Genomic DNA, 27,894 nt, shown 5'->3' with positions numbered 1-27,894 from the left:
AACAAACAACAATATCATTTTCTGCCACTCGGTGGCACTATTGCAGGAGGTTAGCAGATGCTTCAACAACATGTAAAGCAGAAGTCGCTCATTTTAAAGCTCGATTTATTGCTCCTTGTCTTTTAAAAGTGCAGAACAGCGGGGAATTTCGGGATACAAAATGGCATCAATTTGAGCTTTTGACTTCGAATATTTCATTTTATATACTATTTCTAGTGTATTTTAAGGCATAGAAACGGGACGATGTTTAATTCATGCTTGGCCCGTGGCAACTCCGGAGCTGCAGTTTATAAGACTTTCATCTGGTCCAATTTGAAGTGCTGTCGGCGACCGAGACAGCATCACCAGGTCGTTACATTCAATGTTTCTGGGTTCTGCCAGAGCACCACAAACTCAAAGCGGAGTTTCAGTCAGGTGGACGGGGATAAATGTTTGGGGCTGTATACGTGTCACAGCCTGACTCCTCATAGGACTCTCTTGAAACTTCAGGGCAAGGACGCGAGAGCATTTCTGCAAGGTCTAATCACTAACGACGTGGAGAGCTTGACGGGGGAAGAGGGCAGAAAAGCACTGTACACCCATATGCTGAACATTCAAGGGAGAACTTTATTTGACATTATTTTGTACAGGTAAGAGTGCACGCATTACATTTTCTAAAGTTAATTGAGTAATTACATTTGATGTATGCGAAGAAGCTGGAATGCTAATACGAAGCTGGTGAATAGGAAGCCAACTTCAGCATCGTGCAGAACAGTCCGTTTTATATTTTCGTTAATGATTACTTTATGCAAGAAACACGCTACAATACACCCTAAAGTTTATGCACAATTAGATTTGTACTAAGGACATTAGTACATTGTACATTCTGTACAAAATTCTGTTATGACCAAAAAATAAAAACGCATCAGTTGTAGTTGTAGTTCCTATTGATGATCCATTATTGGAAGAATGTATATCTTTTTAAAATGTTATTTCAAGTGAGAAAGGTGCATATCCTGTATTTCTGTTTCTGAAACCCCAATGTTACTGTGCATACTGTGATAACTGAAGTAAAACCAACTGCTCTTTCTGTATTAGAGAGATATGCTGCACCAGCCAGAGGTCTGACTTATCTGGGATACTCCCTTTTGGGTTGTTGGATAAACTCATAAAGCCAGTGCTGTCCTCATGTTTATGCCAAATGTTGTAAAATATGGCAAAATCTTATTAATTTCGTGCGCGTGTGTGTGTGTGTGTGTGTGTGTGTGTGTGTGTATGTGTGTATATATATAATATATATATATATTACACACACACACACACATAGAGCACTCTGTTTATAAGAATCAACTGCATATTATGATCAAAACCACTGGGACAAAATCATTCCTATACTACCCAATGTAAAATACTCAGCTTGTAAGAATCAAGCAATCTGCTTATAAAAATCATTTAGGGGCAAACTGACTAAATGTAATACGTTACTTGATCAAGTGCAATGACGTGTACAGCCAATAAAGCTGTTTCTGAATTTGAATTTGATCACGTCTCATGTGATTAGACGCGTACACAGTGTGGATCATGCAATGATGCAGGAAACATAATCAATAATCGATATAATCAAATGTGACTGCGCCACTGCATTGTGCAGGTATTTTTTTGTATTCCAGTACTCATTTAGTTGTTTTCATGTTGTTCTCCATAGACTGTTTCAGGGAAGCACCAGCTACATTCTGGATTACTTCATTAGAAAGAAGTGTAGATTAAGATGTTTTGAAATGTTTTTGTTAATTGAGTAGTTTCATCATTTATAATTGTTAAAGGACAAACGACTCAAAATATATTAAATACACAGATTGACATTTATTGTTTGTTTGTTTTTTAATTTGGAAAATGAAATTATTATTTTTTTTCCCTTTAACGTTGGTGAAGTTTGGAGGGAAAGCAGGGGGAAGAGTCGAGCAGCCTGTTGCTGGAGTGTGACGGTACAGTATCGGACTCTATTCAGAAACATTTAAAAGTCTATAAGATCCGTCGGAAGGTGATCATCGAGCCCTGCACAGACCTGTCTCTGTGGGCCGTCCTGCCTTCAGGGCAGCTGGGGGAGAGCAAAACTGCCGTCCCGCAAGTGTCGGGCTCTGCCCAGATACTGGTGTGGGAGCCTGACCCTCGTGCTGCAGCGATGGGGTGGAGACTCATTGTGAACAAGCAAGTCAACCCACTGGAGATCCTGCCAGCAAGCCAACTTGGGGATGTTGAAGAGTATCATAAGCACAGGTATAAAATAGGTAAGTGCGGGGAGCTTCCTGAAGAAACAAGGTTCTTGTGTTTCCATTACCCTGGTTGTCTTCAGAACCATGCATCCAGTGATCATGAAACTTGTGTGTTTTATTCAGCTCCTGAGGGTATCGCAGGCGTGTGTTTGCTTTTGTTCTGGCATCAAACGAAAAGTTATATCTGCAGAAGGGTTCCCATAAATCTCACGATCACTGTTACAATACTGCTTCTTGATTTGTTCAGGTTTTGTCTGATGACATTCTATTTTATGTAGATAAAGGTGGCCTGGTATTTCTTGGCAGGGCACAAGTAGGTCTATATTTAAATACCTTGGGTAATATTTCCAATTTGTGCACTCTGTTCTTCCTCCTGAAAAGAGAAAAGTTATAATTTTAACTCTTTTGAATAACCAAATGACTTATAAGGTTTGCTCTTGTGATAGAAGATCTGTAAAGCACTCAAAACCTGTGTGTTTCTCATTTTCTAATACTAACATGCTAAGACTGGTAAACTTTGAAAATATACTGTAGCCCTTCTCTAATTTGATCTTTTTCAAAAATGTTTTATTCAGTTTTCAGACTACTTAGTAAACACTCTCTCAGTCGCTGTGCTGGGTACTGTACCTTTCTTCCTAAGTATAGCCCCAGGAAGGGAAGGCATATATTGTTTCACCACAAGGCACAGTTTAGATACAATACAGGTGATATTGTATTACATTTTAAGCATTCGCTTGCCACTTTGTTAGTGCTTCTCTGTACTTTGCTGCCACCTGCTGCTGTGTTCTGACATTACAACATTAGTTCACATTTATTTTAATTGAGTGATGGGCACCAATATCGATATTAAATCAATATGATAATTTACATATTGTGGGATTTAATCATTTTAATAATTCACGTACATTTGCAAACACATACTTTTCATTGCTAATGCTGCTAAAAGTACAAACCTTATAATCAAGTTTATTTTATATTATGGTACAGCAAACATACCAATCATTTGGGGAGTTACCATGTGTGGTTATTTACACTTGAAGTAATTATAATTATTATCCTAATTTTCTGGTGGCCATGTTAAACAAGGTTAGCTATAATACAGTACATACACTAATGGTTTCTGTTATATTAGTACAGCATCCAGTTAAAAAATGGTCAAGAATGTTAACATCAGCAGTTTAAAATATATTTAAACCTTTTCTACCGCAGTAACCAGAAACAAAAATTGCCAATATGTCTTACTAAAAAATTGCAGCAACAATAATTATTAAAACAAATTGGCCAAAGGAACATTTGAAATATTTCTTAAAAAAAAAAAAAAAAAAAAACACAGTTAAATACAGGGAAACTGTTTACTCATTAGCATAAATAATTTTACTCAAAACCAAAACTTCAACACATCTGCTTGACTGCTACTCACCGCGTGAACTCCTGTCATGAAAAAAAAACCTTGAAATGCTAAGAAACAGTAATTTAATTTCCAGCTAAGTGGAGATTTGGGACGTAGGGTAGAAGCTACTTTTTCACACAGAGAGTGGCGAGGGTTTGGAATGGGTTACCAAGTCATGCTGAATCGCTGGGATCCTTTAAGACTCTCTGACTTAGTTGCATGATTTTTTTAAGACATTCTATTTTAAATTGCGTTCAGATATTTTGTGAAACATGGTTTTAAAGCCAAAAAAAGGGTGTGGGGGTGGGTAAGTTTCATTAATGCTTAATTAAAAAGTCCCAAAATAACTACACAAGTTCATGTTACCCCTGCATAAAATGACACGACACACATAGTTATCTTTATAACTGTTGCTTGTTTTGTTGCTTGGTACTTTTTAAAAGCTCCATAACCCTAATTGGTTTGGCTTAAGAAGGGCTATTGGTTGGGGACCTGGCTTTGAGGAAACGTTGCAAAGGCATGAAGCTATTTCATGTGCAATTTCACAGAACAGACATGTCATTGTCTGAGCTATTGAATAATAATAATCTTTGTTTTTATATAGCGCCTTTCATAGTGGACCACCATCATAAAGCGCTTTACAAGATAGGAGACTAGGGTGTGTGAACTATGAATCAGTTGCAGAGTCACCTACACAATGTCTCACCCGAAAGACTGAGCACAAAGAGATTAAGTGACCTGCTCAGGGTCACACAATGAGTCAGTGGCTGAGCTGGGATTTGAACTGGGGACCTCCTGGTTACAAGCCTGCTTCTTTAGCAACGAGCCACACAACCTCTTATAAAGGCTATATCATAGGAACAAATTTTTTTATTTTATTTTTTTATTTTTGTATACATAAATGATGCATAAAATGATAGGCTTTGAGTTTGTTAGCACACAGTGGTAATGTAGGGCTGCGAATAGTACTTCTCAGCTGCTTATTCATCTCCTCTTGGTTTGTTCCTTCAGGGCTGCCTGAAGGTGTAAAGGACCTTCCTCCTGGGGGAGCACTGCCTCTGGAGTCCAACCTGGTCTACATGAATGGTATCAGCTTTGTCAAGGGCTGCTACATCGGGCAGGAACTGACTGCCAGAACTCACCACACTGGCGTGATCCGGAAGCGCCTTATGCCTGTACGGCTGACGGAGCCTGTCACTGCCCCTGAGGGGGCTGCCATCCTCACTGGAGGCGGGAAGTCCGCCGGGAAACTCCGTACCAGCCTCGGGGTCCAGGGCCTGGCACTCATCAGATTAGCTCAAGCCAACGAGCCCCTTTTTGTTCAAACATCAGACAACACTCTTCTGCAACTGAAGGCTTCATTGCCCGACTGGTGGCCAAAATATGATAAACAGTAGTGACATGACAAAAACCTTAATATTTAACATGGGTCCACACACACACACACACACACACACACACACATTGCTATAGAAAACAATTGGCAAAAGAGAAATTCAAGATAAATTCAAGAGAAACCTCACAAAATGCATATCCAGCCCCTCTATATTGAAATATGTTTAAAAGTTGCAAAATTGATTACCGATAGAAACTATAGCTCATGGTATGTATATTTATTCTGTTTTTATATGTTCCAGTTTTGAGTGCTTTTGTCAAATTAGGCATTCGGTTGTCAGGGTCCAGTTATTAAATTCTTAGCTTGGCAAAGTGCCAACAACCTTAAATGTGTTTGTTCTGTGATCTTGCAGAAAACAGACATATTCAAAGATGTTGCTCTACCATTGCACCTAACTTGGGGTGCAAGGTAAGCTGGGAAATTTAGTTACTGATCATTGTTTTTTAGGATTGCAGAGTTGGTAGGAAACACTGAGGGAATGTATTGCTAAAGTATCTACCAGTATTAGCATGTACCACAAAACCACGATGCTATACCCTGAGTTGTTTGTGTTTGCCATCATTTCTGTTATAAATATTCAGTGTGTAACTTGATTTGCAGTGAAATATGATTGTTTTTAAAAAAAAGAGCTAATCTTTACCATGTTACTCCTGTGATATACAGTACCTTTTTTCAGATAAATAATATATTAATGCTTTACAAAGCACTATAACATTTATTAAAGTGCTTATGCAAGTTTTTTTTTTATGTCCTGTTTCATTTGTGTGTTTGTGAAAATGGGCTGGTTAGGTTCACATTTTAAAAACGCTTGATTCTGAATTTTGAAGCTGTGGATTTGCAATTTAACCTATTCACGTTTGGTATTGGTCTTTATTGAAACACAAAAGCATTAAACCTCCTGCATGGAATTCATTTAGTCATTGTAGTAAAAGAAGTTACGGGGAGCATTTACTTGGTAACATTTTGGAAGAACAGTCTAAACCCATTGCATTAGCTAATTCAAAAGAGGTACCAAGCAAGGTTATTTGTCATGCTTTGGAATTAGTGGTGAACTGCTTTTGGCTATACAAAATATAACCTAAACTTTCCAAAAAAATATTGCATGAATTATGTGTTTTGCATTTATTTATTTTATCCTTTTGGGGCTGTATGAGCTCCAAAGCAGTTGGGGTAAGTAAGAAGCTGTGGTTTGTTCTTAAATCCCACTGAAGTAAATACAGGCTCCAATTTGTGAGAACAATGGGTTCTAATCTGTTCGCGAAGGTACATGTAAAACTATACATTGTGGCATACATACATACACTCATTGTTTAGGTGCCAAAGTTACGATAATTAACAATAGCCTATTCTGCAGCTGCAAAATAAGCATGCTGAAGCCTTGTGCAGCATTCATACATAATTAACATCCTTCAGAGGTACAGGCCAAACCAAAGGCCGATACCTTTCTGCTGGGGTTTCCATTTGGTTATACTGATTTTCCTCAAGCACTTCCTAATTTGAGGTACCTGTCTTCTAAAATTAGCTTTTGTGGCATCTTGACTTGTCTTGAAACATGACTAATGATATGGCAGTTGTCAGTGTCTGCTCTTGAAAAGTACTGATTGTGTGAATTTAGCCATTCATTGTTTACAGTACAGACAGCCTGCTTAACAGTAAGTTACAGTTCTGACTCCTAAAAAACAAGGTATTTTTATTTTATTTCTTTACATTTTTCTTTAGCTTGTGTATTTTTGTTTTGTTTGATTTAAAATAAATAAATGATTCATCAAGCTTGTTTGTCTCCCAAGTGAAAATTTACACAGATGGAATAATTTAAAATCATTTGCAGAATGGATTTTGCCCTTGAAATTTAGATGAAAAATTAATTTCCATGACAAAAACTGGCCTTTTTTCCCAGAAAGCACTTTTTTTTTTTTTAAATGTCATCTCCAATTTTTTACCCTGGTTTTTCTCCCCAATTTGGTGTACCCAATTATTATCCATATCCTTGGCTCACTGCTCACAACCCCCCCTGCTGACTTGGGGAACGGGGAACCTATAGTGCCGGAGGACAACACAGATCTGGCTGCTCCACTGCAGAACCACAGGTGCCCTATCGGCCACAGGGGTTGCTGATGCACAGTGAGCCATGGATTCCCCTGCCGACCTGAGCCCTCCCTACCTGCCAATTGTGCGCTGCCCCCTAGGAACTCCTGGTCATGGTTGGCTGTGACATAGCCTGGACTCAAACCTGCGATCCCCAGGCTATAGGGCACATCCACATGGAGTGCCTTTGCTGGATGTGCCACTCAGGAGCCCCCACAGAAAGTACTTCTAAACACAATCCTATGGTCAAACAGGTTTATTTTTTTTTTTTTTTTTTTTTATTTTTTATTTATTTTTTTTTTTTATTTTTTTTTTTTTTTTTTTTTTTTTTTTTTTTTTTTTTTTTTTTTTTTTTCTTTTTTCTGTTTTTTTTTTTTTTTTTTTTATTTTTTTTTTTTTTTTTTTGTGTTTTTTTTTTTTTTATGTGTGCTGGTTTTTTATTTTTTTTTTTTTTTTTTTTTTTCTTTTTTTTTTTATTTTTTTTTTTTTTTTTTTTTTTTTTTTATTTTTTTTTTTTTTTTTTTTTTTTTTTTTTTTTTTTTCTTTTTTTTATTATTTAATTTTTTTTTTTTTTTTTTTTTTTTTTTTTTGTTTTTTTTTTTTTTTTTTTTTATTTTTTTTTGGTAGCCAGCTTTATAGTTGATTCTGTGGGACTATTTAGTCTTGATCATTCGTTCAGGGGAAAAATCCAGGCCTAATGGAAACACATATACAGTGAGCTTTTTTGGCCTCAACGCTAAGTGCTATGTTTGGCGCAAGCCTAACATCGCATATCATCCTGAGAACACCATCCGTACCGTGAAGCATGGTGGTGGCAGCATCATGCTCTGGGGATGCTTCTCTGCGTCAGGGACTGGAAAGCTTGTGAAGATAGAGGTCAAAATGGATGCAGCAAAATACAGAGCAATACTGGAGGAAAACCTGCTGAAGTCTGCAAGAGACTTGGGACTTGGGAGAAGATTAATTTTCCAGCAGGACAATGACCCCAAACATAGAGCCAAAGCCACACTGGAGTGGCTTAAAAACAAAAAGGTCAATGTCCTGGAGTGGCCCAGTCAAAGCCCGGACCTCAATCCAATTGAGAATATGTGGAAAGAGTTGAAAATTGCTATTCACAAAAGGTCCCCATCCAACTTGACGTAGCTTGAGCAATTTTGCAAAGAAGAATGGGCAAAAATTGTAGTCTCCAGATGTGCAAAGTTGGTAGAGACTCATCCAAATAGACTCATGGCTGTAATTGCTGCCAAAGGTGCCTCTACCAAATATTGACTCAAGGGGGTGAATATTTCTGCAATTATTTTCTGTTTTCTATTTGTAATTAATTTAGTACAATTTGTAGATTTTATTTTTCACTTTGACATTATAGACTTTTTTGTGTGGATCAGTGGCAAAAACTCCTTATTAAATCAATTTTGATTCTATGTTGTAATACAATAAAATGTGGAAAAGTCCGGGGGGGGGGGATACTTTTGAGAGCCACTGTCTGTGTGTGTGTGTATGTGTGTGTGTATATACAGCTCTGGAAAAAATTAAGAGACCACTGCAAAATTATCAGTTTCTCTGGTTTTACTATTTATAGGTATGTGTTTGGGTAAAATTAACATTTTTGTTTTATTCTATAAACTACTGACAACATTTCTCCCAAATTCCAAATAAAAATATTGTCATTTAGAGCATTTATTTGCAGAAAATGACAACTGGTCAAAATAACAAAAAAGATGCAGTGTTGTCAGACCTCAAATAATGCAAAGAAAATAAGTTCATATTGATTTTTAAACAACACAATACTAATGTTTTAACTTAGGAAGAGTTCAGAAATCAATATTTGGTGGAATAACCCTGATTTTCAAACACAGCTTTCATGTGTCTTGGCATGCTCTCCACCAGTCTTTCACATTGATGTTGGGTGACTTTATGCCACTCCTGGAGCAAAAATTCAAGCAGCTCGGCTTTGTTTGATGGTTTGTGACCATCCATCTTCCTCTTGATTACATTCCAGAGGTATTCAATGGGGTTCAGGTCTGGAGATTGGGCTGGCCATGACAGGGTCTTGATCTGGTGGTCCTCCATCCACACCTTGATTGACCTGGCTGTGTGGAATGGAGCATTGTCCTGCTGGAAAAACCAATCCTAAGAGTTGGGGAACATTGTCAGAGCAGAAGGAAGCAAGTTTTCTTCAATCTTTTTCAAAAAGACTTTTTCAATCTATCTAGAAGAATGCATGCCATAAATGATTGTAAATTATTTGATACGGCGTTGATTAATGGAAATCAGATTAACACGAAGACGTGCAAGTTAACAGTACATCTTATTTTTATATTGTTTCAAACATAGATCTGGAGATTGTATGTCATATTTAGGATAAATATTATATTGTACTGAATTAGAATACATAATATAATATAAATGTGTGTGTGTGTGTGTGTGTGTGTGTGTACGTTGCATATATTTTATCAATTTGAAGTTCAGCTTCACTACATATAAAATGTAAACAACAGATATTTAGTATATTACATAAATAGTATCCAATATAAATGTATTGAAGCAATACATTGACAAGTGCTGATTTAAGAAAAAAAAAATGCCTGCAATTAATTGCTAGCAACTATTGCGAAACCACCCTACAATCAATATTTACACTAAAGTACCCCTGACAAACTGCCGCTTTTTAAATCTGGTACTGTGCCCTGGTTTTAAACGCCTATGGATAGATTATTTTTTTGCAGCGTTTTTGTTTGTACAGTATTTTCACGCTTTATCTTTTAAGTTAAAAAACAATTGGTTGTGTCACAACCAAATCTTTTATGATGAAAATGGTTGCTTGAGTAGGTCTCTGAACTCTTTTTATGGAATACAATTTACTGGCCAGTTCGTTGTAAATACTCCTGTAGCGTCCGTTGCTATGGTGTTATCGACGTTCTCTGCCCCTGATTGGCCAATTTAGTGGGCGGTCAGGAATCTACAAATATTATGTTGCGAGGGGCTGGGCAATTACTGCAGGTATTCTTTTTGACTGGTTTGATTGGTTAGGGCGGATGTTTGCGGCGGGAAGTCTGGCGCGGCGTTTACCCGGGTAGGAGGGCGGCTTGAGAAGGGCTGTCTGTTGCTGTAAACAGAGTGGAGGTCTCATTTTGAGAGAAGAAACAGAAGTGAGAGTAGGCAAGGTCGAGGTAAAAGCAGAAAATAAAATATTAAATACAAACGGAAAGTATGAAAAGTTGATGGTTAGGAAAAGAGATGGTAGCTAAAAATCCTCAGCCAGAGCGTTCGACTTTATGGAAGGTAGGTACAGTTTTTATTTTTGTTGCTGAACAAATATCTTTTCAATTCTTCGTTTTTGTGCCAAATCGAATTACTGTGTTTTATAATTTCCTATTGTATCACTAGTATTGCTATTGTCGATATTTCAGTACCTTAAGTTTAATGTGTTTTTGTTAGGAACCCCAATTTAAAAATCTAAGAACTGGGCAATGACCACGAAAAAGCCAATATTAATAAGGCTTGGGTGTCTCTGAAACAAGATGTTAAACCCCTGAGACTTTCTACAAATCTTCAAAAATAAACTAGGTATTTAATTTACATAACAATGAACCGCACTGCGTGTTTTACACGGTAACATAACGACTCATAACACTTGTTTAACAATGTGATGGCTTTTCACTGCTTGTAATTGTTATGGTGTCTTACAGTAACCAGACAGTTATTGGAGTGTGCAACTAAAAGGTTCAGGAACACCTCTGATAAACCTCTGCATATGTCAAGTGACAACAGTGCAAATTCACAGATGCTTTCACTATTTTGAGTTCGTACAAGGTTTCTTAGATCTCGAGGAACAGTTATATTATCAGTACTGCAACGCTATTGCTCTTTTTCACTAGAAGAATTAACTAGAAGAATGGTCAAATCGTGACAAAATTAAGTAGATTTGCTTTTCGATCATATGAACAGATGCACTGGGATTCCCCATTCTGTTGCTGGATTCTTCTGGAAAACTCGAAATCGTTGCATTATTTCAGAGCGATGTAGCGCATTCTTGTTATCCACACAAATTGCAGTCTTGACATTGCTTCGGTCTTCGTTCACTGAGCTGCAAGTTCCACAATTAAAATACATCGAATACATTAAAACCCACCAAACAGAACACTGAGGTTGTTTTAGTACGTTGTGCATTTCCTGCTGCTTATGTCGCCACTGAAAAGTGCATTTCCTGTGAACAACCCAGAAGGTGCAGAACTAATGGCGGCTGGGATTGCAAATTATGCTCTGGATAAAAAAACAAAAACTGTACGTTTTGGTGAAAAGCTTAAGGCCTTAAGCTGAACGGGCAGTGAACAGAAGTAAGTTCAATACTTTGGCGAATGTTGCTTTGGGGCGGGGTATCAACAGTGCAGGACTAGATAGACAAGTCATTTGTGCAAGACTGTTTCAGCATTGCGATGAACATGCATCAAATATCCAGATAGCAGATGTACAGTTTATGTTACGATAAAGACAGCGCAAACAAAGTCGTATGTAGCGTGGTCATATGTACTTTTTATTTAAGTGCACGATAAGTATCTTCTCTCAGGTTTTCTCACTTAACTTGGCGTAGACACGACTCTCTTCATGCCGCCTTTATCTTCCATCTTTGGAGATAGCAAATACAGTAAAATCAAAACCAACACGCTGCCGCTATGATAGTCGGTTTTAAAAAAACAGGACCAACCCCCAAGTTTGCAGTATACTACGGTACTACGTATATTTTCAGGCCGGAGCAACAGGTTGTGTGCACTGATATTCCAGCTCGCTGCCTTGTTTATGAATAATTATGTAATTAAAGGCATACCGCCGTTTATAACCCCAATATTTTTTTTTTGTTGCTTGGCATTCATTAAAAAAATGCATTCAAGGTAGTTTTAAAGTAAAATAAACAACTACTTGAGAGAACAGTGTGAGACATTTTATTAAATATTACACCAAATCACTTTAAAATAAACCAATTTTTCCTTCTTGATTACTTCTATAATATTTATACTGTGGCTGTAAAAAAGTTGCTTGTTTTCAAACGTTGATGGTTTAATGCAATAATGCTGCTGTTGGTGGGGGCAACTGAAGTGTGCACACAACACTGTTTAACTTCGTGGCAACTGTCACTGTATTGTCCTTTCTGCGGTATCCAATGACAGCGAGTCCATGGCACATACAGTACATGTAAAGAGTAATGCCTTGATTTTGCACAGCGAAGTCGTTTAGACATAATTCGTTTGTGTTGGGGTAAGTTGAACAGCGCATATGGGAAATCCATAGTGTTATTTATATTGGTTACTTTTTTTTTAAGTAGTTGGTTTAAAAAAATAAATAAACCAGTGATGTGTTTTTTGTTTAACACTTGGTTTATAGGTTAGCCCTTTGTGTGTACAAACTATTCACAATGACTGTCCTTCCTTTTAAGTAGTTGGAATCAAATGTATGTTTTCTCAGTTAGCAGTTTAGGATAGCAAATTATTAACCAGGTTGAAAATTTTAAAGCACCGGGTTGCTATTATGATCTGCATGTTCAATGATTGCATGTTGCCGCAGACTTGTGTAATGTTTGGTACTAAGCATTTCAACCCCCTATCTTGTGTGTTTCTGTTGATTTAATATTGAGTTGATACTGTTTGTTTAACATTAACACCTGAGTTGTTTTTTCTTAATTCAGACACAAAATGCAGTACTTTTTTCAGAAAATATATATATATAACACTGTGTAACAATTTATTTATTTTTGTTCCTGGGTAGTAAGTGTTATTTCCTAATTGCTTATGCCTCAAAAGTATAGAAAATGGCTATTATTCCCCACAAACTTTGCTTTTGTGACCAGGACAGTGATATTTCAAAATATTTACAGTATAATCGTAAATCTCAAAAAACTACTCACTTCTAAATCTTTTGTAGTCATTTTTATATTACTTTAGTATAAATACATGTTAATTTGGATTCATATGTTGTTTTTTTCTGACTTTATGTGAACGAAAAGACACACATTTGCCCGTTTTCCCATTGGAAATAGTGATATTTTGAAATATCACTGCCCTGGTCACAAAAGCAAAGTTTGTGGGGAATAATAGCCATTTTCTATACTTTTGAGGCATAAGCAATTAGGAAATAACACTTGCTACCCAGGAACAAAAATTGTGTTACATAGTGTAATATACATATAAAAATTGGGTTTGCGCCAAACATAACGCTTTGCATTTAGGCCAAAAAGTTCAATTTTAGTTTCGTCAGACAACAAAAGTTTTTACCACATGCCTACATGTCTCCTGAGTGTTTTTTGGCATACTTCAAATGGGATTCAAGGTTGGCTTTCTCGAGTAATGGCTTCGTTCTTTCCACCCTACCATACAGGGCAGATTTGTGGAGTGCTTGGGATATTGTTGTCACATGCACACTTTGACCAGTCTTGACCATAAAAGCCTGTAGCTCTTGCAAAGTTGCCATTGGCCTCTTGGTAGCCTCTCTGATCAGTGGCCTTCTTGTTCGGTTATCCAGTTTGGAGGGATGGCCTGACCTAGGCAGTGTCTTTGTGGTGCCGTACAGCTTCCACTTCTTAGTAATCGTCTTGACTGTGCTCCAAGGGATATTCAAGGCCTTTGATATTTTTTTATACCTATCCCCTGATCTGTGTCTTTCAACAACTTTGTCCCAGAATTCTTTTGAAAGGGCCTTGGTACTCATGGTTGAGTCATTGCTTTTGAATGCACTATCCAGCAGAGTGAACCTACAGGAACTGCTGAATTTATCCTGAAATCATGTGAATCACTACAGTTTAACACAGTTGGAGGCCACTTAACTTTGTTTGTGATTTTGAAGGCGATTGGTTACACCTGAGCAAATTTAGGATTGCTATTACAAGGGGGTGGACACTTATCCAACCAAGCTATTTCAGTTTTTATTTTAAATTTTTCTACAAATTTCTAGAATATTTTTCTCACTTGGAAGTTGTGGGGTAAGATGTGTAGATAAATAAAAAAAAAAAAAAAAAAAAAACTATTAATGCATTTTAATTCCAGGCTATAAGGCAACAAAAGGTGAAAATGTTGAAAGGGTGTATACATTCTGCATGCTTGGACTGGCCCGCTTGTGTTTACACTTGATTGCATTATTTTAATCCAGGCTATTGTAGGCAACAAAAAGGTTCCAGGGAAACAAAAAGTTAAATATTATATATAGTTATATATGTATCCGTGATATATATATATATATATATATATTATATATATGTATATATATATGTATGTATATATTTTTCCCCAAATGACATAGCCTTTCAGGTTAAAAAAAAAAAAAAGGATTATGATCTTTTTGATTTTCAGTTCCTGCTGTGTAAAGTGATTTAGTGATTGTCTTAATGTTTGGTCATTCTACAATAATTGTTTGTCCTCCACACCTGCCACATTTGCCATTTAAAATAAAAAATCACTGAAGCCTAATTGTTTTTTTACAAAAGCAAATAATTTAAATAAAATCATTAAGAAATACTTAAAAAAAAAAAAAAAGAAATGTGAGTCATAGTGTGCCTTGTTTGAAAAATAGTATGTATGGCCATTCCAACAGTTTAACTACAAAATTAGGCTTTATCTATATTTATACTGTACATTAGAGTCTTTGTACACGGACCCCACCACAATGTACTCCAGTGTTTTGTCCTGGGTGTTCGGCATGCAGATATTCCAAGCTTGCTTTCACTTTGCTGTCCATTGTCACAAGCAGGCAGTATCAGTCGTAGCCTGTTGTGTTCCTATGTTTGCATTTCTCATAGACAGTGCTTAGACTGTGCTGCCTGGTGCAGCCCACAAACACTGCCGCCTTCTACTCTTTGCTGTGTGATTTGTAAGGACACACCCGCTTTCTTTTTGCAGGCTGACACTGTGTTAAGCAGTCTGGATCCCCATGTATGCTGCCATGGTACAACTTTGGAATCGGGATCACCATACAGTATTCATGAGGAGATGGCTAATCCAAGACCTTCCTTTGGTCTCTACAAACAACAGGTAATTGAAAGCTGATTGGTTATACTCCCTTTTAAAAACTGTATCCTGTACAAGATTTTTATATTTTTTTTCTTGTGGTTAATACTGTGCTCCTTCGGAAATGTTCAGTAGAATGTATGCATCTACAGTACATGGAATTTTGGTAGCACAGCAAGGCAACCATTCTGCTCTGTGTTTTTTGTCATTTATTGGAGGAGTTTCCAGTTGCTTATTATTAGTTTTTATAGACAGTAGATCTTATGGTACAGTGCAACATACATTTTTAAATATGCTTCTAATACAGTTCCAGTAAGAGTGTTTTTAAAAGCAGATCTGAAACTTCCCTGTCCAATGTAGGCTATGTAGTATTTAAAAACTTCAGGTATATAGTGTTTACTCCAGTCTGTAACAAAGAAACTTTCATTATTGAAAATCAAGGGTTAATTACAGTAAAGGCTGGAGTAAAAATACTTTTTTTTTTTGAAAAGATAAACTTGAAAAATGAAGAGATGGACACCCAGCTGTTCCCTTCAGCCACACTGAGTGGCATTAACAATTCATCATCTTCCCGAGACCCAGCGCCGCTCTGCAACAGCTGGTCTGTGTTTGCTGATGACGTAAACCCATCAGTTTCCTTACAAGACAGCAGTGGACACAGGTAAGAACATGTACAAAATAAAAATAAAATAGCATTCAATTACATACAGTTTCATCCTAACTGGAAAAGCGGTTCTCTAGACAGGCCTATTTGTAAAAATGTAAGTACCATACATGTACAGACAGCTTCATATACCCCATTCATTATGATAATATCTTGTGTTAAAGAATGTCCTTAGAAAGTTGTGCTGGAATTGGTGTTATCTAGCTAAATAAAAAAAAATGTAAGCGTGATTTTTTTTTCTTTTTTCTTTATTATTAGTAAGCATTCCTAAAAGAGGGACTTTTATGAGTTTGTCAACAAGGTGCCGCACCTACTACTGCTAATTCCCCATAAACCATTTAAGCAGACAACTTACAAATTCCAAAAACATTTACCCTTTTCAGATAGTTTTTTCATACCACAGTGTTAAAGCCTTCTGTCGGTCATTCCACAGTATTCATCCGTTGTTCTTGGGACGTTTTACAAAGTCCAGTGCCATAAAAATATACCTACTGTACTTGCTGTGCTTATTGGACAGCCTACTACATGTATTTTTTAACCGTATTTCACAAAAAATTGCATCTCGCCTACAAAAGTAAAACCAAAGCATATGGGACCAGAAGAAGTTTTGGTCGCTATGGCAATTTTTGTTATTATTTTTTCTTGGGGAAACTACATTTAAGGCTACACCTAGCCACCGTTGTGCTGTAGTCATTGGATGGCTTTGATATAAAACTCTTTGTAATGAAGATTTAATTTCAAGCAGCCTGATGCAGTAACTACATACACTGAACACCACATTTGTTTTTTCCTGTGTATTTAGGGCCCAGGTTAATCTCTCCTACTCTGGGAACGGCCCAGATTTGTTTGGACTGGTCTCCAGTATCTTGGAAGATCCAAATGGTTCAGAACACCTTTCAGACTGGTAAGCTTCTGTTGTATTTATTTTTCATTCAGCAAATGTTCATCAGTTTTTATAAAGCCTTTATTGATACGTGTCTAAACAAGATTTGTGTTAGAATCTATGGTCAGTTTAGTAAGCAAAACCCTTATAAAAGTTCACTGTAGTATACCATGGTCAAAGTGTAATAAAGCAAATAAAATAAGGTAAATGAAATGTGTATGTAATATGTGTGAAAAGCTGCAAAAGGACTGCAGCCCAAGTGTTGTAAAATATCAGGACATAGCCTTGGACTATTATAGTGTTTACCTTGCATACTGGTGTGTTGTTGCTTGGGCAAGTTTGCTTGTTTTAAAAAAAAAAAAAAAAAAAAAAAAAATTAAAGTCTGTCTAATTTTACTGCTTTCACTTAGGAACTCCTCCTCAAAGTTGTTTCCGTCATGGCCTGTTGAGACAAGTGACTATCTGGGCCATCCAGCTAAGGCCATGTTAGATTGTAATGGATCTTCAGACGTGGCCGGTGCAAATGACTTTTATCAAGAAACCTTTCAGACGACCCCAGAAAATCAAATGGAGACACTGTATCAAGGGTTCCAGGGGCTCAACCTTGTGGAGTCGTGGCTTTCCACAGTCAAAAAGGACACCGACATTTCCAGCCTCCAGTCACTCCATTTCACCAAGAGGTCCTCCCCAGAGGATCCCATCTACAAGAGCAATTCATTTGTACATTGGAATGACTTTGGCTGCCATGAGAACAAGTTTGATCCGTGTGTGCGAGACTCTAATAAAGGAAGCTATAAGAAAGGTCTTCCTGACTTCAGCACATACGCTTTTCATAACAGCAGCAACAGCAATAACACCAGAGTGCAGAGGGAGTGGAACATGGATAAATGCAGAGACAAGCATGGCCCAACAGAGCAGGCAGGCTTCCCCAAAGATCATGGCTGTACACCGGCTGGGGGCAGCTGGGGAAAGATGTCCCAGCGGAAACAACATCCACAGTATTTTAAGGGGTATGAGGACTGCAGGGTTCACCAGCCACAGAAGAAATCGTTTCACCAGTCACCAAATGACTTTGGACAGAAGCATCCCAAGGTGTATGGGAGCATGAACTGGAAGACAGATGCCGACTTGACACTGAACTTGCATGATGGCTACCCTTTGAATAGAATATCTTGTGATCAGGTCCATTTGAACCCGATAGATGGTCATTCTTTCCCTACTGATTTCACCCAATCTGTGACCACCATGCTCCAAAATGGGGATTATCTGCATTTGGCAAAGAGCTGCCACGTGTGGTCCGAGGGGGACCTTCTGAGCCCTAACGGTAAGTCCAACTCACGATACCGAAAGCATAACAGTACAGCAAATAGCCCGCAGGCTTCATCATCTGGAACTTCTAACTTGTCAAACGAAAACTCTCCCACCCAGCTCTCTCTAGGCTCCATTCCCCAGCCCCCCTACTACTCCCCAACCTCCCCAGTACCTTCAAGCAGCCGCCAAGATAGGAGACCTAAGATTAGAGATGTCGGTCCTGGTAGTTGGCATGGAAATTCCAGTCCTGAAAACCTGGGGTTGAACAATTGCAGCAGCCACTCCAAACTAGACCAGTCTGCAGCCAAAGAGAACCAGTGCAACAACCAGTCTGACAGCTTTCCTTCAAGCTGGGCACCTCGATCTCTGAATTCCCCATGCAGTGAGCCAGACAGGTTTTTCCGATACCGCAACAAGCCAGGTCAGGAGACTCGGGATGACCGGAGTAGTGGGAGGAAGAACTGGTTCCCTCAACCCCACAGATACGGAGGCCCCAACCGCAACCAGTACAACAATTACCGCAGAAAGCAGGACCAAGATGGCAGCAACGTGTCTGACTTTGTGAACTCACAGGTTGTCCCGCCTCTCCCATTCATGATGCCAGACTTCAAGCAGAATCCCAACTTTTCCCAGTTCACTCCCCACACTGGCAACTTTCCTGCACCAGCATCTGGATTCCCCTTCCCTGACCTCATGGATCTACTTCACTATGAAGACTTTAGCCACCTGGGCCCTTTTGTCAATGATATGTTCTATGGAGACGTGCCCCCACCTTCCTTTGGTTTTCCGACACCCTTTAACAAGATCCGACCCATGAGGAACCGCAGTGGCCCCGCTAACGAGCTCCATACGCAGCTGGAGATGTGCTATGAGCAGTGGAGAGCCTTGGAAAAGGAGAGGAAAAAGGTAAAAGCCCTTCAAATCATTTACTGGAATATTTATGCAATGATAGTTTTACTGCAAATACTTTCCTATTCTATTTGTTTAATCTGGGTTTGATTGATTGATTGATTGATATTAACATGCCTGATAAATGTTTAGTATTTCAAAAGGCCAAATGTGTTGATGTAAGCTTTAGCTTAATTAATATGAGCAGCAGTATATAGCAGTTAAATTCTAGGCCAGAGGGAAAATTAGCCAGAACAATGCTTTTAATAAAAAAATGAAAAATAGTATTCAAAATACCAGTGAATATTTATGCTGTTGGACTACACTGACATGGTGGCATGTATCGTATGAAAAGAAACCCAATAACATTATTGCTATTTATTTACTCAGACTGAAGCTGATCTTGCAAGAAACTTTCCAGGAAAGAGAGTATCCAGCTCAAACAACACACCGATCCCTCGCCTTCCAGCTAACCCTTCCAGGGTTGACCGCTTGCTTGTGGACCAGTTACGTGAGCAGGCAAGAGTAAGTGTGTCTCAGTTTGGATTTCTCACACAAACAAGCTACGAATAATTTGTTGGGCCTGTGCAAAAAAAAAAAAAAACAACAATATATGTGTATACAGTGCCAAGAAAAAGTTTGTGAACCCCAATGATAATTATGGAAATTCCATAGTTTTACCACGATAGCCTTGCTGAATCAAAACTAGTCTTTTCGTAAATATCCAGTAGGGTTTATAGTGTCCAATTCCATGTATTTTGAAACAAAATGATGTATGACTTAGACAAACATTGAGTTATTAAGATTCAGGGTATGTGAAAATGTAAGTGAACCCATGTTTTTGTCAGGTCAATTAAGTGGATAATTAGAATCGGGTGTTTAAATAATTAGGTAGATCTTCAGGGGTGAGTTTGGGAGGCCCCACCCTATATAAAGATCAGAAACTTTGTGAGTTTGGTCTTCACCATACAGGTGTGTGGAAACATGTCATGCCACTATCAAAGGAAATCTCTGAGGACCTCAGAAAAACAGTTATTGATGCTCATCAGTCTAGAAAGGGTTACAAAACCATTTCTAAGGATTTGGGGCTCCAACAATCCACTGTCAGACAAATGGAGAAAGTTCAAGACCACAGTCACTCTACCCAGGAGCAGTCGTCCAACCAAAATCTCTCCAAGAACAAACCTGCTCATCATCAAAGAAGTCACAAAGAACCCCAGAGTAACATCCAAGGATCTGCAGGTCACTCTCGCCTTGGCTAATGTGAGTGTTCATGACTCAACTATCAGAAAAAGACTGAACAAGAGTGGTGTTCATGGCAGGATAGCCAGGAGGAAACCACTGCTCTCTAAAAAGAACATTGCTGCCAGTCTGAAGTTCACCAAAGAGCACATAGATGATCAACAAGACTTCTGGAACAATGTTCTCTGGACAGACAAGTCAAAGGTAGAACTGTCTGGCCTCAATGAGAGATCTGATGTTTGGTGAAAACCAAACACTGCGTTCGAACAGAAGAACCTCATCCCAACCGTCAAGCATGGTGGTGGGAGTGTAATGGTTTGCTGCTTTGCTGCCTCAGGACCTGGACGGCTTGCCGTCATTGACGCAACCATAAATTCTGCATTGTATCGGAAGATTCTAGAGAAGAATGTCGGGCCATCTGTCCATGAGCTGAAGCTGAACCGAAAGTGGGTTATGCAACAAGACAGTGTTCCTAAACATACAAGCAGATCCCTACAAAAGAATGGCTGCAGAAGAAGAAATTCCACGTTTTACAGTGGCCTAGTCAAAGTCCGGACCTAAACTCCATCAAAATGTTGTGGCAGGACCTGAAGCGAACTGTCCATGCAGGGAAGCCCTCAAATATCAAATGAGTTGAAGCAGTTCTGGAAGGAGGTATGGGCCAGAATTCCTCAAAACCGATATGAGAGACTGACAGGAAACACATAGTTGAAGTCATTGCTGCTCAAGGGGGTGCCACCAGTTATTGAGTCTAAAGGTTCATATACGTTTTCACACATGGATATTGAGTGTTGAATAAATAATAAATAAATGTTGAAAAAGTACAGTGCTTTGTGTCATTTGTTTAATCAGGTTATCTTTATCTATTATTAGGACTTGGATTAAGATCTAATAACATTTTAGGTTTGAAATATGTGAAACTCCTAAGGGGTTCACAAACTTTTTCTCAGCACTGTATCTCTCTCTGTGAGTAGAGAGAGGTATATATATATATATATTATATATTATATATATATATATATATATATATATATATATATACACACATACATACATACAGTGGCTTGCGAAAGTATTGACCCCCCTTGACATTTTTTCTATTTTGTTGCCTTACAACCTGGAATTAAAATTGATTTTTTGGTGGTTTGTATCATTTGATTTACACAACATGCCTACCACTTTGAAGATGCAAAATATTTTTTATTGTGAAACAAACAAGAAATAAGACAAAAAAACAGAAAACTTGAGCGTGCATAAGTATTCACCCCCCCCCCCCCCCCCCAAGTCAATACTTTGTAGAGCCACCTTTTGCAGCAATTACAGCTGCAAGTCTCTTGGGGTATGTATCTATAAGCTTGGCACATCTAGCCACTGGGATTTTTGCCCATTCTTCAAGGCAAAACTGCTCCAGCTCCTTCAAGTTGGATGGGTTCCGCTGGTGTACAGCAATCTTTAAGTCATACCACAGATTCTCAATTGGATTGAGGTCTGGGCTTTGACTAGGCCATTCCAAGACATTTAAATGTTTCCCCTTAAACCACTCGAGTGTTGCTTTAGCAGTATGCTTAGGGTCATTGTCCTGCTGGAAGGTGAACCTCCGTCCCAGTCTCAAATCTCTGGAAGACTGAAACAGGTTTCCCTCAAGAATTTCCCTGTATTTAGCGCCATCCATCATTCCTTCAATTCTGACCAGTTTCCCAGTCCCTGCCAATGAAAAACATCCCCACAGCATGATGCTGCCACCATCATGCTTCACTGTGGGGATGGTGTTCTCGGGGTGATGAGAGGTGTTGGGTTTGTGCCAGACATAGCGTTTTCCTTGATGGCCAAAAAGCTCAATTTTAGTCTCATCTGACCAGAGTACCTTCTTCCATATGTTTGGGGAGTCTCCCACATGCCTTTTGGCGAACACCAAACGTGTTTGCTTATTTTTTCTTTAAGCAATGGCTTTTTTCTGGCCACTCTTCCATAAAGCCCAGCTCTGTGGAGTGTACGGCTTAAAGTGGTCCTATGGACAGATACTCCAATCTCCGCTGTGGAGCTTTGCAGCTCCTTCAGGGTTATCTTTGGTCTCTTTGTTGCCTCTCTGATTAATGCCCTCCTTGCCTGGTCCGTGAGTTTTGGTGGGCGGCCCTCTCTTGCCAGGTTTGTTGTGGTGCCATATTCTTTCCATTTTTTAATAATGGTTTTAATGGTGCTCCGTGGGATGTTCAAAGTTTTGGATATTTTTTTATAACCCAACCCTGATCTGTACTTCTCTACAACTTTGTCCCTGACCTGACCTTTGTCTTCATGGTGCCGCTTGCTTGGTGGTGCCCCTTGCTTAGTGGTGTTGCAGACTCTGGGGCCTTTCAGAACAGGTGTATATATACTGAGATCATGTGACACTTAGATTGCACACAGGTGGACTTTATTTAACTAATTATGTGACTTCTGAAGGTAATTGGTTGCACCAGATCTTATTTAGAGGCTTAATAGCAAAGGGGGTGAATACATATGCACGCACCACTTTTCCGTTATTTATTTTTTTGAATTTTTTGAAACAAGTCATTTTTTTCATTTCACTTCACCAATTTGGACTATTTTGTGTATGTCCATTACATGAAATCCAAATAAAAATCAATTTTAATTCCAGGTTGTAAGGCAACAAAATAGGAAAAATGCCAAGGGGGGGTCAATACTTTTGCAAGCCACTGTGTGTGTGTGTGTGTGTGTGTATATATATATATATATATATATATATATATATATATATATAGCAATTATATTTTACATTAATGGTGAGGCAATACCAACAGTGTCCGAGAAGCCAGTGAAAAGTCTAGGGAGATGGTACGATGGGGATCTAAAGGACACAGTTCGTGTGGGAGAAGTTAGACAACAAGCAGTGGAAGGGTTGAAAAGCATAGACAGCAGCACTTTACCAGGCAAACTGAAACTCTGGTGCTTTCAGTTTGGTCTACTGTCAAGACTGCTGTGGCCACTGACTGTGTACGAGGTTTCCTTGACAACAATTGAGAAGCTGGAAGCTTTAATCAGTTCATACTTCAGGAAATGGTTGGGAGATCCATGCTACCTCAGCAGATTGGGACTTTATGGTAAAGGAATACTGCAGCTACCAATCTCTGCTCTAACCGAGGTGTTTAAGTGTGCCAAAGTCCGACTGGAAATGACATTAGTAGGTTCACGTGACAAATGCTTAAGGGAGGCAGCACCTGTGTTGAAAACTGGAAGAAAATGGACGGCAAAGAAAGCTGTGGAAGATGCTAAGGCTGCCCTTCGAATCGGAGATATTATGGGGCAAGTTCAGCATGGAAAAATAGTTTTTGGTCTCAGTTCAGCACCTCCTACATGGCACCCCCGGCTCAACGGAGGAAGCTGGTAGTCAATGAGGTGGAAAAGCAGGAGGAGAGGATCAGGTGTGTAAAGGCCGTTTCCCAGGCCAAGCATGGAGAATGGATGAGATGGGAGAGTGTGGAACAACGCAAGATCGTCTGGCAAGACCTATGGACAATAGAACAGAGCAGGATCAGTTTCCTCATTGGATCAGCATATGATGTTCTCCCATCACCACAGAACCTAAACCTCTGGGTGGGTGAGGATCCCTTATGTCCTTTGTGTTCATTACCTGCAACATTAAGGCACATTTTGACAGGATGTAAGGTGGGTCTTAGCCAAGGACAGTTTACTTGGCGCCATGACCAGGTGCTGCGATGTTTGGCCTTAGCATTGGAAGACAAGAGTAACCTGACCAATAAGTTGCCACCAGTTCCATCAAAGCATTACACACAAAAGACAATATTCCTTCATCCAGGACAGCAACCACCAAGAAAAGGTGTTAAAATCAAGCCTCGCTCAGGACAACTGGAAGCTGCTAGAGACTGGAAGGTGCTGGCAGATGTTGGTCAACGGCTTATTTTTCCACCTGAGATTGCCACCACTAACCTTCGACCAGACATTGTCTTGTGGTCTGGATCACGCCTTGTTCATCTGGTAGAGTTAACAGTGCCATGGGAAGATGCTGTAGATGAGGCGTATGAGAGGAAGAAACTTCGGTATGCAACAGCGAGGATGGAGAGTCCAAGTTTAACCAGTGGAGGTGGGTTGTCAAAGAGTGGTGGCACACTCTACAACCCCTTTCTCAGAGAGGTCAGGTTCAGTGACCAAGAGTTGCGTCGCACAGTGAAGAACTTATCTGAAGCAGCAGAAAGGAGCAGCAACTGGCTGTGGTTGAGACAGAAAGATTCTGGATGGGGATCTCAAGCACAGTAGAAAGAAAGCAACGCTGATGTACAGGTAAGTAAGCTGGGCTGAGCTGAGTGGGGGATGGAGGGGGGTGATGCTGAACGTGAGAATCACTGTTGAGCCCTCTTGAGGTGCCGTGGGCTAGTCAACGAAACAACGAGGATGGAAGGTGCCCACTTGAAGACCCCAGAGATGTACCCTACTTAGCTCAATCCAGACGGTTGTCATGCTGATGCGCTGGGGAAACTGCACTAGGTTGATCCCCGGAGCCAGCATCACAGCCGTTGTGTGTGCTGATGTGCTGGGGAGGCAAAATTAGCTTATTCCCGGAGCCAGCATTACGCATCAACAATCAACACCAGGCAGAAGGATATCTACATCACCAGATGGAAAACAACGCAAATGGATGGAGATGCAGATGGATCACATTAGTTTACTGCAAAGCCACGTCTAGGTTGGTACTTATCTTGTCGAGAGCCGAGTTCAAATCAGCATGAAGTTCAACATCTACTTTCATGTAATGGAAATTATTTTTTTTCCCTAGCATACTGGACACAGAATTCTGAGTTGTACGATCGATGTCTAAGTCCTCATTTCCGTTGCGGGCTGGCCGCTGCCAAGAAAAACGGTTTTCAGTTATTTTTTTCAAACGTCGCCAACGTTGGAAGTTCTTGTCCTGCGTCAAAAGGTCACTGGGTTGATTGTGGGACAGTATTGTGCTGTGTTTTAAAGAAATCCATAGCAGTGCTAAGTTCAGAGAAAATGCTGCAATTGAAAGTACGTTTGTCACTTTTTATTTTTGTTATACATACTATCTTAGACAGCATTCACAGATTATTAGTTATCTTTTCTGGCCAAACTCTTCTCAACAGCCATTGCATTACTGAGTAAAATTTTGTAATATGTAGTTCTATTCCCCTGTTGGTTTCTTATTTAGCACACACTACCCTGTTATGTAATGACATAGTTCCATTGTGGCCAGGTCTGGCCACATTTGGTACGGTATAGCAAACCAGGCAAAAAAAAGCATGCACGGCCTGATACCAGGAATGGAAACTCCCTTTTTTAGGGCCAGGGCTGGCCGTGGAAACTGGGTAAAATAGTAAAAAGTAGGGGAATTGACTGACACTTTTTTCATGATGGAGAGCACTGGATTTAGATTTTTTTTTTGTGTGTGTTTAACAGGTTGTGACCTTAATTGGGAAAATGGAAAGCCTGCGTAGCGCCCCTGTCCATGCTAATATATCCACCACCCTTGATCGCCATTTGGAAGCCATCCACATTACCCAAGCAAGACGCAAAGATGAAATTGTGAATGCTGCTAATCGCCAGAGACAGGGGGCACCAAGATACAATGATGACAAAGGTACTTCAGGAGTCCTTACACTAGATCAGTCTATCTGGCCTTTTCTCCTTTAACATTGATAATAACAAATATGAATAACCTGTTCTATGCAGCATGGTAGATCTGTACATTTACTGTAGTGACATTTATGTATGCAGGAATTGCCTAAGAAGTTGTTTACCTTCGTTTAAAATGTATATGCTGTGACTTTAAGAAAAAGATGTATAGTAACAGTGTTTTCTTTGGGGGGGGGGGGTCACTTGCAGATGTTCTTGCCCTGGCAGCTGCCATTAAAGATCAGGCTATTTTCACCCGCAAAGCCCGCACTGCTTTGTGGTGCGCCCTCCAGATGACCTTGCCAAAAAACAGCGCTGGGGCCACAGCCCAGCCGGCAGAACTCGAGAAGGCACTACAGGAGCTGTGCAGTCCTGGGCAGGGAGAGACCAAGGGTCCTCTGAGAGCCACCGAGTTCCCAGGCCCAGAGAGGAAAGGGGCTGAACCAATACAGGATCAGCAAGTAGAGCAAAAAGAGGAGAGGCCTTGGGCCAACAAGAACAAGGGAGAGGAAGAGAGCGGAGAGTAAAGACATTGAGGGTTGAAAAGTTGAGAGTGGCACACTATGGAAAATCTCTTGCCATTGGAGCAAAATCAATTAAGCTTACTGACTAATCCTGTACACCATACCCACCCAGTGATAAAAGAAAAACATTTTTAGATTAACTACATTTAATGTCAGCTCAGCTGCATTAGTTTTCTACAAAATTCTTAAAGCTGTTACTTGTGTAAATGGTTTGTATGGCTGGCTGTTTTTAAATATTTTTTTTTTTCATTTCTTTTTTTTTTTTTTTTTTTTTGTGGGAACAAAATATTGAAGAAAATTCAAAGTTGTTGGTGTGTTACACAACAGTTTTTTTAGGCAGTCAGTTGTTTGTTGCTGTCCAGCAGCTCATTTCTGAAACTGAATGCACCCCTTTTGTAATTTGACTTCAGTTTAAATGGTGGAACAAAAGGTCTTAAAACAAATAACCACATTTCAAATTCTTTCAGTCAGTAGCATGCAATTAATCAGGATTTAATCTTTTGTAAAGTGCCAAAAAACAAGCTGTTGCAGTATCTGAATGAAACTGTGGGTCATTTTTCAACAGATTGATATTATTATTATTTTTTTTTTTTTCAGTACATGCACTTTATTTTAATTTGCTTATGTAACTGCTGAGCAGCAGAATGTCTACCATTAGTTTCCATACTGCCCACTTCAGAACAGAGATTTTCCATAGTTTAGAATCAACAACACATGTAATGCGGTATTTCTTTACACAAACTAGCTGAAAGGAATTCAACTGTAGCAGGTATTGTAACTGATGTACATGTGGTATTGGTTAAAATGATGAAAGTTGACTCAGGATTAGTACTTAGACCTACTAACACCTTTTTAATGGGTAAAACATTGATATTTGACATAGTATGCACTTAAATCAATATTTTAAAACTTATGTTATTTTCAGACACATTCCATATTTATTTTAATGCTTTAAATTGTTTATTTTTTAAAAAAAAAAAAAACAAAAAAAAACTTAGCAAAATGTACAGTTTAAATGGATTATTTTTTGTTTGTTTGTTTTTTGCCAAACCTTCCTAAATCAGATTTAACTCTTTACTGAGTCTCTTTAATATATATATATATATCTATATATATATATATATATAATATATATATATATATATATATATATATATAATATAATATTATAGTCAAGGTATTTTCAGAAAGCTAACTCTGTACTAAGTTACCAAAGCTATTATTGTTTAACTGATTGTTATTTGTATCAGGGTTTGTTTTTAATGTAGCAGCATTTAGGAGCAAGTCAGTTAGTCTTTGTACTTTGACTTAGACAATCACTAGCTTTGTATGTCTTAAAACACACAATGTGAATGTAGAAAAAAAAACTGAGGAATGGAGAAAAATGATTAACAGTTCAAAGTTTCCTTAGCACACTACTCAATACTGTATTGGAAAGTTTTGATGGTTTTAATAATTGTCACACTGTTAGATTTGTGTTTATGATATTACTAACCATAGGGTTTGGCACTTAAGTAACAGCATTGTGTGGCAGTCCTGGATCATTTTAATAAGAAATCAATAATATGTAAAAAAAAAAAAAAAAAAAAGGAAAAAAAATGAAGTCGGAAGTATTGATTTTT

General features: G+C 38.8%; 2 protein-coding genes across 3 annotated transcripts; both read left to right on the top strand.

Annotated features, from left to right (window-relative positions):
* The first annotated feature begins 135 nt into the window (after window positions 1-135).
* LOC121312847 (putative transferase CAF17 homolog, mitochondrial) lies at window positions 136-6,716 on the top strand. The gene is made up of 3 exons (XM_041244688.1): window positions 136-629; window positions 1,912-2,267; window positions 4,654-6,716. Exons 1-3 carry the CDS (start codon window positions 244-246, stop codon window positions 5,037-5,039), a joined length of 1,128 nt encoding a protein of 375 aa, XP_041100622.1. The 5' UTR covers window positions 136-243; the 3' UTR covers window positions 5,040-6,716.
* Window positions 6,717-10,145: 3,429 nt separating this feature from the next.
* Window positions 10,146-27,195, top strand: LOC121312846 (meiosis-specific coiled-coil domain-containing protein MEIOC-like). 2 transcript variants are annotated; one of them, XM_041244686.1, is made up of 8 exons: window positions 10,146-10,405; window positions 15,007-15,138; window positions 15,606-15,775; window positions 16,581-16,682; window positions 17,072-18,878; window positions 19,251-19,385; window positions 25,533-25,713; window positions 25,959-27,195. In XM_041244686.1, exons 1-8 carry the CDS (start codon window positions 10,361-10,363, stop codon window positions 26,273-26,275), a joined length of 2,889 nt encoding a protein of 962 aa, XP_041100620.1. In that variant the 5' UTR covers window positions 10,146-10,360; the 3' UTR covers window positions 26,276-27,195. The 2 variants fall into 2 exon arrangements, with proteins under 2 accessions (XP_041100620.1, XP_041100621.1); XM_041244687.1 differs by lacking the exon at window positions 10,146-10,405 and adding an exon at window positions 11,363-11,460.
* Window positions 27,196-27,894: the final 699 nt, after the last annotated feature.

The sequence above is a fragment of the Polyodon spathula genome, chromosome 3 (genome assembly GCF_017654505.1).
Source record: "Polyodon spathula isolate WHYD16114869_AA chromosome 3, ASM1765450v1, whole genome shotgun sequence".
In the NCBI taxonomy this organism is placed as follows: domain Eukaryota; kingdom Metazoa; phylum Chordata; class Actinopteri; order Acipenseriformes; family Polyodontidae; genus Polyodon; species Polyodon spathula.
This window is presented reverse-complemented; position numbering and strand designations above follow the sequence as displayed.